At 41.5% G+C, this 13,793-nt stretch overlaps 1 protein-coding gene across 1 annotated transcript in view; it reads right to left on the bottom strand.

The window, feature by feature from the left end:
* Positions 1–1,025: 1,025 nt before the first annotated feature.
* The window catches only part of LOC144825365 (scavenger receptor cysteine-rich domain-containing protein DMBT1-like), a 227,743-nt gene continuing 214,975 nt past the window's right edge, over positions 1,026–13,793 (bottom strand). The window contains exons 5-6 of the mRNA XM_078684152.1: positions 1,590–1,889; positions 1,026–1,069 (exon numbers count right to left, since the gene is read on the bottom strand). Coding sequence (XP_078540278.1) covers positions 1,026–1,069; positions 1,590–1,889 — 344 coding nt within the window. The remainder of the gene's footprint in view (positions 1,070–1,589; positions 1,890–13,793) is intronic.

The following is a 13,793-nucleotide window of genomic DNA, read 5'->3' as shown; positions in this document are numbered from 1 at the left end:
TGCTTGCAAAGAGGTGCGTGGAAGGAGAGCCGTATGCTCTGTGCCGATTGTCCTAATCCTGGGCTGTGTGTGCCTACATGTTTCAGATTGTATCACACTCAAAATAGTTTTTGGGAGAAACCGTGAGTCTAATAGTGTATTGCCTGGTCTATTTGGTTTTCTATAGTCGTTCAGTTTCATGTTTGGAAATAGAATGAGGTCTTTATTCACTGCGGTTGTTTTTGTAGTTATAGTTTTGTATCTAGTTACAATTGGTTTGTGTTTCCTTTCTTGTTAAAAAAATATATTATGGTGTGCGTGGGCTGTTGCTTGGCTGGCGGTATGTGTGCACTGGAGCTTGGCTGGTGGTGAGTGGACTGGCGCATGGCTGGCAGTGTGCGTGGATTGGTGCTTGGCTGGCGGTGTGCGTGGATTGGTGCTTGGCTGGTAATGTGCGTGGACTGGCGCTTGGCTGGCTGTGAGTGGACTGGCGCTTGGCTGACGGTGTGCGTAGATTGACGCTTGGCTGGCGGTGTGCGTGTATTGGTGCTTAGCTGGTGGTGTGCATAGACTGGTGCTTGGTTGGCGGTGTGCATGAACTGGCACTTGGCTGGTGGTGTGCGTGAACTGGCGCTTGGCTGGCGGTGTGCGTGTATTGGCGCTTGGCTGGCGGTGTGCGTGGATTGGTGCTTGGCTGATGGTGTGAATGGACTGGCGCTTGGCTGGTGCTGGGTGGACTTGCGGTTGGCTGGTGGTGTGCGTGGATTGGCACTTGGCTGGCAGTGTACATGGATTGGTGCTTGCCTGGTGGTGTGCATGGACTTTGCACTAGGCTGGCAGTGTGTGTGGACTGGCGCGTGGCTGGCGGTGAGTGGATTGGTGCTTGGCTGGCGGTGTGCATGGATTGGTGCTTTGCTAGCAGTGTGCTTGGACTAGTGCAATGCTGGCAGTGTATGTTGACTGGCACTTGGCTGTCGATGTGCGTGGACTGGCACTTGGCTGGCAGTATATGAGTAGTGACTTTCTGCTGGTAAATACTCACACTGCTAGCTAAACGCCACTCCACGCAATCCATAAGCTGGTTTGGTTGCTGTGTCAGGAATGTGGGCATGTGAAAGTGATGAGACCATGAATGGTGCTGTCTGCTGGTGTGAGTGTTGTAATGTGCTGGGCCCGCGGCTGACGATAGGAATAGTTTTGTATGTGTCACAGGTATGGAAGGTGTATGAATGGCCTGTAAAGGGGTTGGTGCCTTGTCGTGGCTTTACAGCTGATGAGCTGTGAGTCAATGGTTCCGTTTCTTCTCCTTTTAATTATTAGCAGTGCATTTCATTTTTGTGAAATTTCAGGTTAATACAGCTGTATATACTGAACCATCACTCAACCTTGTGCCAAATCCAACCGGTATGTATGTGTGCCTGAGGCAAAGGTGGTTGGGTAGAAATACTTGTCTTTTCTATATTTCTTAAGCAGGGTGTACCTTGTCCCTTTTTTGAGAATGTTGTAATGTGTTGGTTTTGTGCATGGTGGTGTGAATGGTCTTTTGTGTATTATGTAAGAAAGGTGTGTGAATGGCCTGTAAAGTGGTTGGGGCCTTGACGTGGCTTTACAGATTACGAGCTGCGAGTCACTGGTTCCCCACGAAGCGCTTGGACAATTGAAGATAGACGTTTCTGCTCCTGTGCACTTGACGTTACTCATCCACACAGGGAAGACACCATTTTTATATGGACCATTATTGGTTTCTGCGCTGGATGCTGATCCACAGTTCAGTTGTCTACAGACCACCTCAGCATCCTTCAGATCCCAGTCGCTATCACAGACCGTCCCCCAGCGATTCTCGTGTTTGATCTCCAACCTCCCACGGCAGGCGTCACCGGAATTCACCAACCGGACAGTATCAGCTCCCCCTGTGACCAAAGGAGCAGAAGGTACAGGTCAGAAAATTTGTTTGCAAAGGAATCTAATTATTGAGAAAAACTGTCATAAAGTAGTTCAAACATTCATGTTCCCCCATTGTCAACTCATAGTGATTACTGTGCGTGGTGTCTTCTGCACACATAAATGATAGTCATACACAGAGTTGAAGTCAGGTCCGGTTCATTCACATCAGCCATCAGGAACTTTCCAGTAACTGACAACCAAAGAATGTGCACAGAAGAATTCTACTTGGAACTAAATGGTAAGATGCTACATGGAACTGAGCATGACGTCCACACCTTCCCTCTTTACAATAAATAATATGTTTAACAAAACAAAGGAGAGGAGATCAAAAGAAAAAAAAAACATAGTCCTCAATATGTAAGAGTAATTAACAAGCATAGGCCTTCATATACACAGGTAACCTACTGATCCTCTGACTTCTCTCTTTGATATTAAAGGGCAAAGAAGGTGGAACCATCAGAGAGGAATCAGCATTAATTGACGAGGAAGAAGAGCAAGTGAGATGCCTAGGACTAGAGGATGAAGCAAATTAGAATTGACTAAAATCACCCGGCTCTTAATCCAAATTCTGCCATCATCAGTCTTCACAGCATTCTTTAAAATGTTGACAACTTTTCTGACTTTAGTGTACTTAGACCAGGGTTGACAACCTACAGGTGCCTTACTCTTCACATACTTACCAACATTCACTTGTATCGAAGAACAGGAGCGTAAACCCATCATCCGTGTTGGGATTGGGGTAAAGTATGATAGAGAGAAGGAGTATCCCAACTGGTATTATTCATAGGCAATTAATACGGATATGCATACACTATTATCCACAAGGAAATAAGGAGACTCTATTGAATTGTAACATGTGCTCATGGCATCATTTTTATAAACCATTTGAGGAAAAGTTTAAAAGAAAAAAAGGGAATAATTTACAGTTGCAACAGCACTGTAATACATGAATAAAAAGCAATTATTGCAACCCAAATTGCACATGTGTGCGTGGTTTGTGAGTACTAACCGGCAGTAGCAACTCAGGTGACAATCCGTATTTATTGTCTATGAATAATACCAGTTGGGATACTCCTTGTCTCTATCATACAAACATTCACATCATTAGATTGGGCACATTTCTTAACATCAAAATCCAGTTTCCTTGTCAACTATTTATCAAGTTCTCTTTGTCTCCAATCACCTAGTTGATTATCTTTCAACCCCTCATTCAAACTCATCCATCCTGGACATAACTTACAGTTCGAAGCTCTACCCTTGAATAACTTAAAGGGAGATCTTCCTGTGGTCATGTGAGGAGACATGCGAAAAGCAGTGATCCTGTCTTGCAAGACAGATTTCCAGTTTAATTTCTTTGCCCTGGCCAATCGTATGCTTTATTTTAAAGTCTTGTTAACCCTTTCTACAGCCCCATTAGTTTCCGGATGGTAATGGGAGCTTCTCTTATGGTTAATACCACAATCTTTCAGATAGGATTGAAATTCAAAAGAACAAAACTGCGTCCCATTATCAGAGAGAATGCAAATGGGGAAACTTTCCCTCTTAAATATTTCCTCCATGAACCTTATGACATTTTTTGATGAAATATATCTGACAGAAGTCACTTCAATCCATCTAGAGTAAAGATCAAGAACATCTATTAAATAAGGAGTGTCACTAACACCATGAAAAGGTCCAACAATACCAATGACTATCTCATCAGGCCCACTCCTACAGACCATGGGCATTTGTTTGGTTTTCAATATATCATCAGTAGTACAACACTCAAGACAATCACAAACCATTCTCTCAACCTCATTATCCATCCCTGGCCACTAAAATTGCATTCTCAAATACTCTTTTGTTTTCACAATACCACAATGTCCAACATGTGCAAGATTAAGAAGCCTACTACGCACATCTAATGGTTTTTCAAGCTTTGTACCCCAAACAAGCACACCATCCACAACAGACAGTTCTTGACCAACGAAGGACCGTGGCTTCTCAAGATGTCTGTTCTTTCCCAATGGACACCACTCAATAACTTTTGTGATTTCAAGATCATTACTAATTTCAGTTTTCCACTCAGACTCATCTGTCTCACCCAAAGTGATTTCATAGACATTTGTCACATCATCCACCATACTTTCTTAATATAAATCAGAATTCTTTTCATCTACTAAACGTGAAAGATAACTAGCAGATTTGTTGATTACCCCTGGAATGAAATCAACATCAAAATCAAACTCTTGAAGGGAAATAATCCACTTCTTAACCCTTGAAGAAATAGAATCCAGACCGTTTTTTGGAAACACCTTTTGTAAACGTTCATGGTCTGATAGGACCTTCACTTTGGTACCTCAAACCACATTTCTAAACTTACTTAATGCCCAAAAGATGGCCAAAGATTCATTCTCTATTACAGAATAATTAATCTCCGAGCCTCTCAAAGATCTCCAAGCTCAAGTAATCAAACCTTTATCGCCACTTTTCTTTTGAAGGAACACTTCTCCTAAACTTTTGGCACTAGCATCAGTCAAAATGATAGTCTCTTGACCTGGCACATCAGTTTGCAAGCAGGGGGCTTCATTTGAATCCTCCTTGATAAGGACAAACTCACTGGCATACTCAGTACTCCAATCAAAAATAACACTCTTGCCTGTCAACCTCCTAAGGTTTTGTGCCTTATCTGCATACCCTGGAATGAACTTAAAGTAAAATTCTACCATTCCTAGAAAAGACAACAACACTTCCTTGTTAGAAGGCTCACTAATGTTCACAATGGAGTCAACAAGCTCTTTTTTAGGGAAAACACCCTGTCCAGAGATACAATGACCTAGATAGTTTACTTCTTCAACTGCAAACCTCTCTTTTTTAAAGGTCAAACCAGCCTTTCTCAAACATTCAAAATCCATACAAACCCTTGAGCAATGCTCCGCCTTAGTGCTACCATAAATCAACAAATCATCTTGATAGCACTTCACACCAGAAAGACCTTTTAGAACATTCAACATTATCTGTTTAAAAACAGCCGTCACCGAAACAAGCCCAAAAGGCATCCTTAAAAATGTTAAAGTTCCCATGGGAGTGACAAGGGCCGTCAAATCCTGTGAAGGCTCATCTAATTCCACCTGATGATAGGCTGATGCAAGATCAAGGGTGGTGAAGTTCTTAGCACCCACCAAAGTGCCAACCAACTCATCTATCAACAACTACCTCTTTATTGAGTGAGTGTAAGTCTTTGCAGATACTTATCTCATCACTGGCCTTCTAAGCAACAACTAATGGAGCCAACCACTCTGTTGCCTCAACAGGCACAATGACTCCCATGTTGACCAAACTTTCAATCTCTTTCTGTACACCAGCTTGCTCATTCAAAGGCACTCTCCTGACCTTAGCAACAACCAGGACAGCACCGTCTCTCAATTTTATGTGATGTTAATACCCTTTCAGATACCGTAATTTGTCTTCAAAAACATCAGCAAAGCATTCTGCCAAATTTGCAACAGAATCATCCACCACCTGAACTTGGACTTGGGGGATAGCATTCGGTTTGAGGGAAACACCTATTATACATTGATGAGGTCATTCTAAAACTGCATACCCTTTCTTGGCAACATATACTTTAGCAGCAGTCGAAGTCCCTCTCACTTATATACATGCTAAAACACACCCAAGTATGTTTATTGGTAGACCACTGTAACCAAGGGGAGAAACATCGTTTTTCAGAAGTGTAACTTTTCCTCTAAAATGCGCATCATAAATGTCTTTGGAAATTACAATGAGATGAAAGAAGGAGTTGAACTTCATTTCTAGTTCAACACCTTCAATGATGACAACATGGGAGGGATTTTATGTTTTATTATAATCTACCTGATACATAATCTCTTTTACTTGTGGTTGTACCTTGTTTTTAGACTGTTCCTTCAGTTTTACCATGGTTTTTCAACACTTGGTAAATTTAGCCTGTCTCCCACATGCATTGCAACTGAAATGTAAAGCTGGGCAGAAAGAAGCTGTGTGACCTGTCCCCCCACATCTAAAACAGGCAGACCTGTTGTCTAGTGAAGTTTAATTTTTAGCTTGACACACTACTTCTTCAACACTATTACTCATAAAATTAGACTTGTTTTTTACAGCGCTTAACTCATCAACACATTTCATCATGTGTTCTACTCTCTTATCAGTAGCCAAAATCTCATCTAAGGGAGGCTCATCCTTCAACCACAGTTTGTCTATAATTTTATCTTGAGCACATTTGAATACAAATTGATCTCTAATTCTTTCGTAATCCTGTGACAAATTCTTCTACAGACTCATCCTTCTTTTGTTCACGTAAACCAAAATTATACCTCTCCATAATAGTACCTGAACGAGGAAGATAGTGTCTCTCCAGTTGAAGAATACAAATCTCATATTCGTTCAAAGTCCTCTGATAGGAAGCACTAAGCTCTAGTAAAAGTTCAAGAACTTCCCGTTCTTCTCCTCCAAGACAGTGAAGAAGTAATGAATGTTTTCGCTCGTCACTTAAGTTTATCCCACTAACTCTTGCATAGTTTACACATCTTTTTACCACTTTTGCTATTTAATAGTAGGTTCTCCCAGACTTATCAAGAAAATTGGTGACTGTGTCACATTCTGCATTTTTTTTTTACATATTACAACAATATTAACAAAATGACTCTAAGAAAATTGTAATGCACTATAAGAATTAAATCACTTTTTTTAATGCAGTAAACCCATTTTTGTAGTGAATCCACTCAAAATTATTAATGCTCAGTACCAAAGTCAGTGAAATCACTATTTCCTGCAGTAAATATCACAATAAATAAATCTTGCATTTCTCACATCACCATACAGATATGACAAACTCTTCCACTTAAAAAATCAACAAAGAAGAGGTTACAATGCAAATTCAAAGTGTTCTAATAACTGTTTCATCTGTGACCTGATATGTTGTCACATGCACAGTTTAAAAAAAATATATCTAACTAACTTTCAATACTGGCACTCAAGCCCTGATGTGCCCATTTCGTTCAATAAGCGTGATTAAGTGGCAAACAGATGTCAAAGTCCATTCTGCCAAACAACTTTGAGAAAAGAAAACCTCTCATAGAGTACATTGTGCTCGCTAGTATTCACAATATCACAAGATGGCGCCAATGCGTTACGATGCACAATAGGAAGCTTCGAGAAAATCAAACTTGCAGTTTCTCAATGTATTAACCCCTTGGGCGCGGCCACGATTCTGTGCCTGTGCGGCCATTTTATTGAGTAGGCGGGTTCATGACGGCCCCCAGCCGTCATCAGCACACGCCCACCGTGATGCATGATGGCCAGGGGCCGTCATCAGCATGAAAGGAGTGAAGATGGTTCCTTTGCGTGACCACATACGCTGCCAAGACAGACGTCAGCTGAAACGCAGAGGAGACTGTGCCAAAATGCGCTAATCCTTTCAAATACCACAACGTTGCACCACTGACACCGGCTCACCTCCTCATCTTTTTTTAATAAATGGGAGATTCATATCACGTTACCAGCTGCTGGAGAAGAAAGATAATCCTTCTCATCTACACATAATTCTAATTCTGCTGCTGGAGGAGGGAGAAGCTGAACCTTTGTTTGATGCTGAGGTGATGCGACTTGCTCGTCGCCAAATAAATGTGGTGTCTTCTGCACATATAAATGGAAGTCATACACAGAGTTAAAGTCAGGTCCGGTTTATTCACCTCAGCTCTCAGGAACTTCCCAGTAACTGACAACCAAGGAATCTTCACAGTAGAATTCTACACAGAAGTAAATGGTAAGATGCTGCATGGAACTGAGCATGACATCTCACTGTGTCATAAATGCTACCAGATCACACTCATTGGCTAGTACTAACAATCAACTCAGAACTCTTTAGGGCTACCTAAATGACATCAAGATATATATATTAACATTGGGACAAAATCACATTTAATAATGACTCGATTGACTTGTTTGCTGACCATATTTTTTACACAGCTATACAAAGCACAACCTATGTGTGTCCCTTTGGAGGAACATGTTCCTGATGAACCCCCAGATTGATCATCTCTCTTTAAATATGTTTAAAAAAAATAACACTTTCCCTCTCATCATACCTGCCAGTAGTTCTAAGTGGTTTATTAAAATCCATCACAGACTGTCACATTTAGTGTATATGGTGGTTGTAATTAAACTGTTTCAGAAATTACAGATTTATGAGGGTTCAGAGGGTGGGTTGATTGAGGCTCAGCAATGGAATATAAGAGCCCTGCTGAGATGATGGAGACAGCCCCAGCCATCACCAGAGGTGAATCACCCACCTTATCTAGAGCTCTGTGCCTGCCTGGCAGGGAGAACTGGGCAGTCAGTGACTGCACCAGAGCAGGGGATGCCGCTAATGCTGACCTGGCCACCGTGCTTCTTTTAACCCGCTTACCATGCATTCAGTGTTCACATTTAAACTCCCAAAGCTGAGTTAATGTGGGGCCTTCTTTGTTTTCTGTGCCTGGAAATGTCATGATCGCATGGTGGACCAGGGCAGGAGAATGAAAGTTGACCCTCCTTAAACAGAGCTACGTGTTCCTGATAATATTTAAGTGGTATATTATGCTTTTGTGTAAGTCTTACATAAGTTCACATAGGCTGGGCAGGTGGGGTTGAAGTGAAGTGAGACACAGCAAAGTCTTTCACCACTCACATGTATGTCTAGGACCAGATAGATAGATAGATAGATAGATAGATAGATAGATAGATAGATAGATAGATAGATAGATAGATAGATAGATAGATAGATAGATAGATGGATAGATATATAGATAGATAGATGATAGATAGATAGATAGATAGATAGATAGATAGATAGATAGATAGATAGATAGATAGAGAGATAGATGATATATAGATAGATAGATGGATAGATAGATAGATAGATAGATAGATAGATAGATAGATAGATAGATAGATAGATAGATAGATAGATAGATAGATAGATAGATAGATAGATAGATAGATAGATAGATAGATAGATAGATAGATGATATATAGGCCCCTACACATGCTAACAGTACATCAATGATGTAATAACAGTGTGACAAAAGCTTGAGTCTTTGTTGGAACATGCGCTTCAGTTTATTCACTACACCCTTAGCCAACACGTGTTTCGTCGTGCTTATGGTTGTGCACAGCGACTTCTTCAGGGCTAAGAAACAAACAATAGTACAGAATTTGGAATGAAAGGTATGCAACAATAGCTTCCAATGTCAGCTTCCAATTGTGACAGAATAACTTTGAAGGATCGTCGCATGGTACCTTCACGAGACTGTGATAAACCCATGCTGTCCCAATTGTGTCATCTCAGTTGTTTAGTGACAAACTAGTGTATTTTAAGAAAAATTATAATAACACTGTTAGATAAAATAAACTGGTCCAGAGTTAAGGCATGACTGTTCCTTGTGAGTCCAGTTGTGACCTATGAAGCTAAACAGTCAAAAGTGACTGCTGTGCTGTAACTGGCCATGTACACCATATCACCCATGCCTTTCAACAGTTGTGTTGGGTGTTCGTTTAATAAAGAACTCAAGGGAGCCTCTTCAGTGTTTTGTGTGGATTCCTTCAACATGCTCCAACTCAATTCTGCAATACTTCTCTCCAACTCATGCCTGTCAATTTGAATGTTTTAAATAGTTTGTTTGAGTTTCTAAATCACCATGTTTGTATCAGGAGGGTACATAGCACTCTATTTGTGATTAATTCCCATATCATGCATTCTTCATCAAATAATGCGCACCTATTTATCTCCCAGGATTGTTGTGCATACACGTTCCCTGCACTGGGAAGAATATACTTTTAGTGGTGTTTTTTACATAGATGTAAAGAATATAATAAAAAATTGTTGTTAGTAATATAATGTCTTCCAATATTATATTTTTAACGAAAATTGTTTTATACTATAATGATCTTCTTCAAGTGTTAGCCTGTTTGTGCAATATATAACTTTTTGTGGAGGACTTTGGAAGCGCCAAAATACTTGATGCCGCATTTATATTATAGTTATTCGTGCACCAGTTCTCGAGCAGATAATCTTCAGAAACAAAATCAACGCTTTTAGAAAAACATTTTGCAAACACATTGGGTATATATAGCCTAGAGGAATAAAAAATACATAATCATATTTAAATGCAAATCCCTATTTTAATTTCATAGACATTATACCTTGCTCCCACAGCACAAGAGCTGAGAATTCAACAGTCAGCGACAATCATGTTCTGTTCAACCTTGAGCTTAATTTAGTTAATCGTAAATACACCGCTCAAACAGGAATATAGTTAGCAGTTGAAATCTCATCTACACATCTCAGTGAAGCAGGTAACCCTCAGTGTGCCTTGTAGGAGAGTAGGATCTGCTTACTATGGTTACCCCCACTTTTTGCTGGTTTTTCACTGTTTCTCGACTTTAGTCTGGCTGGAGCCTTGCTGTTCAGGACCCCAGCCTAGCTGTTTCCTCTCTAGATTGATTGCATGTACTTTAAGTACACTCCAGATTGGTTACTGGGTTATCCTTGTGAGTCCCAAGTATATGGTACCTTAGGTACCAAGGGCATAGATACCCCAGAGGCCTACCAGGGGCTGAAGCATGTATTATGCCACCCCTGGGAAGCCTTCCAAAATGGCACCACTGGTCTGCTACTGGAGCCTGGGTAAGGTCGTGTAAGCACCCCTTACTAAGAAAAAGGTTAACTATATCCACCTTTAATCCCAGACACATAGAAACCTATAAGTCACTCCTATGGCAGGCCTTATCAATCCTGAAGGCAGAGTGCTTGGTTTTGTGTGAGAGGGTGCCCATGCATGAGCAGGACCCCTCTGCAGCTTTCGGAATCTATTATCTGAGGCTGTTCTGTGATACAGCCATACCATGTACTCTTAAGAGCATTATAACCTCACAGATAATGCTAACTTTGGAATGGCTGCATGGAAACATGTCGTGTTCGGTGTCAAACACTTTAGAATCCTACCACCCCCTCCAGTTCTGGCGGCAGGGGTAGGATTCCACCCTTCTAGAGCAAGAAGATATGTACACACTTATCTGACCGGTAATAGTTTAACAGAACCCCAGCGTCACAAAATGGATGTTGCAGCCAGAGACACAAGTCTGACCTCCTGCTGCTGGATGAAACTCCAGAAGGGGAGGCCTGGACAATAGGTTTCCTGTCACAGGGAGGTGTAACCACCTCCCCTAAAGGCTTTAGTGTATTGGGGCTGGGTGGGTGCAGTCAGAGAATGCTTTTCAGACAGTGCTGGGGCACACTTGGTGTTCCTGTGCATACCCCAGTTCAAACCGGTTGCAAGGGTGCTCAGCCCCTGCTCTTGTGTGAAACTGGACAAAGGGAAAGGGGTGCAACCCCCCCTCCCTGGGTCCTCCCATAGGTGGGACCCTAGAGTAAGTCGATCCCTTAAATTTAGTATAAGTATAGGAATCCAGTCCTTAGGACTTTAGATTACACCTGGACTAAACTCTGCAACATATATCCTGGAACCTCGACATTCTACATCGATTAGAAGATGGAAGAATCTCCCTGGGGGTCAAGGAGTGACTCCCCTGTTCAGACAGGCACCAAAGAAGCATCTTGCCGGTCTGCATTTCCAAGGCTCCCGCTAGATCCTGAAGGATTTGTGACTCAGGACATGGACTTCCAGACATTTCAGAGGCCGACATGAAATCCCAGCAAAGCTGCGACCTGCTGCCATCACAAGAGATGTGGGACCGGAACTCCTGGACACAGTGTACATTTGCTAGTGCATCCACTTCCCGAGCTTTCCTGAAGTTGTTCATTGGGCTATTTGTAGCCCACTCCCCGAGCACTATCTGCACCAAAGATTGTGGGCCTACACTCCTCAAGTTTTCGGTGAACCCGCTTCTAGCATTGCTGCTTGATGCCCCTTTGCGATACCTGGTCCATCAACTGGTGGGTCCCCACGAAGGTAACTCTTCTCTTTCTTGGGCTTCCCTAGTTGCTCAAGATATGCCCTCACTCCCCTCCAAAGGGTGAGTCCCTCAGACCTTGCTGGTCTGCACCGAAGCCAAGGCTTGTTGGGTCCAATCCAGAAACCGACACTGTAGCACTTGACATCCTTCATGGGACAGCTAGAATCCAGCACCTGGTCATCATCGACGCCTCCTGGTCCTCGTGGCTGAAGAGTCAAGCTTCACCTTCTTCATCTGAAAGCACCCGACATTGGTGGACACCCACTCATCGCCTTCCTGGTCACTGGCTAGTGACCCAGACGCTTATTTATTTATAAATAAATAAATAAAAATAAATAAATAAAGTCCACTTCTAAGTGTCCTTGGGGCATATGTAGGTAGCTGTTTGCGATTCACAAACGCAAAATTCAGCGAATTTCGGCGTTTGCTAACGGCAAACAGCGTTTTGATATGTAGGTGGCACTTAGCAAAATAAGGAATCGAAAAATTGTGATTCCTTATTTTGCTTATAGCATTTAAGGAATCGCAATTTTGCGATTCCTTAAATGCTATGTAGGGGTGCTTTAAAATTTGCGATTTTTGCATAAGGAATCGCAAAATACCACCTACTTCAAGTAGATGGTATTTAGCGATTTCCTTCAAAAAGGCATTTTTTTTTTAAATTCAAAGTGCCATGTGGCGCACAAACATGCCCTTAGGGCATGTGTGTGTGCCACATGTACTTACAGACACATTCCAGGGGTGCAATAGGTGTCCTTTGGACACCCTGGCACCCTTGGAATTGCGATTCTCAAATTGCGATTTTCACACAGAAAATCGCAATTTGAGAATGTATCCCCTTTCATTCCTATGGGCCTTTTGGCCCATAGGAATGAATGGGACACTCATTACTTAATTGCGATTCGCAATTTTCTAATCGCAAATAAGGAATGTTAAAGATTCACAAAAAAATTTGAATTTTTACCTACATTGCATTTTGCTATTCTCAAATAGCGATTCCTTAAAAATTGCTATTTGGGAATCGCAAAATGGAAATTACCTACATATGCCCCCTTATTCTTTAAAATTCTAATCGCAACTTTCTCCATAGAAGTCAATGGTGATTCGCGGCTGTGTTTAGACACTGTACGCGTCCCCCGTGGGTCCCCTGTGTCACTACCTTGGGTGGTTCCTGGTTGCCCCAGCAGTTCTACAGGCTCTAGGCCTGGTCCCTGTGTCTGTTGTGATTCGTATACCACTTACTTAACAAGGATGAAGCCCCAGCGACGCAACACACTAATTTATAATTCAGGACTGGTCCCCTTTAAAGGACATTGAATTTGCCCTTTTCTTGAACAGAAAAAAAAAACTAGTGAGCAAGAACAAACAACAAGAACATTACAGACTAAAGGGCTCAATCAACATGCCCACGTACATGACAAGCCAGGAACAGCGAATGCACTGTACCCTATCTTGTGAACAAATGATTCTTGGCATAGCCTGTATATCTACGTTTCTCTGTATAGTAATTGTGGTCCCTGTTTTATGTTTTTTTTTTACTATTGTCCAATAACAATTTTAACATGTTTTTTGTACTCTTTTTAAGCAAATGTTGCAATGGTTTTAAATAACTATGCCAAGTAAAATTAAACTTAAACTTACACTTAAACACTTACTTAATATATGGTTTGGTACGCCCCTAGGGCTCAATGTATATTGTGCTAATTTACTGTGTGCTAAAAAAGTTTACAGTATGTACTTTTGCCTCATCCCTCATAAAGAGACTAGAGGGATCTGTTTAGAATAAATAAATATATATTTTTGATATACCTGGTGTGGTTCTCCTTTCATTTGGTCATTCACAAGATTATAGACTGGTAAAACAAGCTGCTTTACATTCCTTCAAGACTTAGCCTGAA

Source organism: Lissotriton helveticus, chromosome 3_1 (assembly GCF_964261635.1).
Source record: "Lissotriton helveticus chromosome 3_1, aLisHel1.1, whole genome shotgun sequence".
In the NCBI taxonomy this organism is placed as follows: Eukaryota; Metazoa; Chordata; class Amphibia; order Caudata; family Salamandridae; genus Lissotriton; species Lissotriton helveticus.
This window is presented reverse-complemented; position numbering and strand designations above follow the sequence as displayed.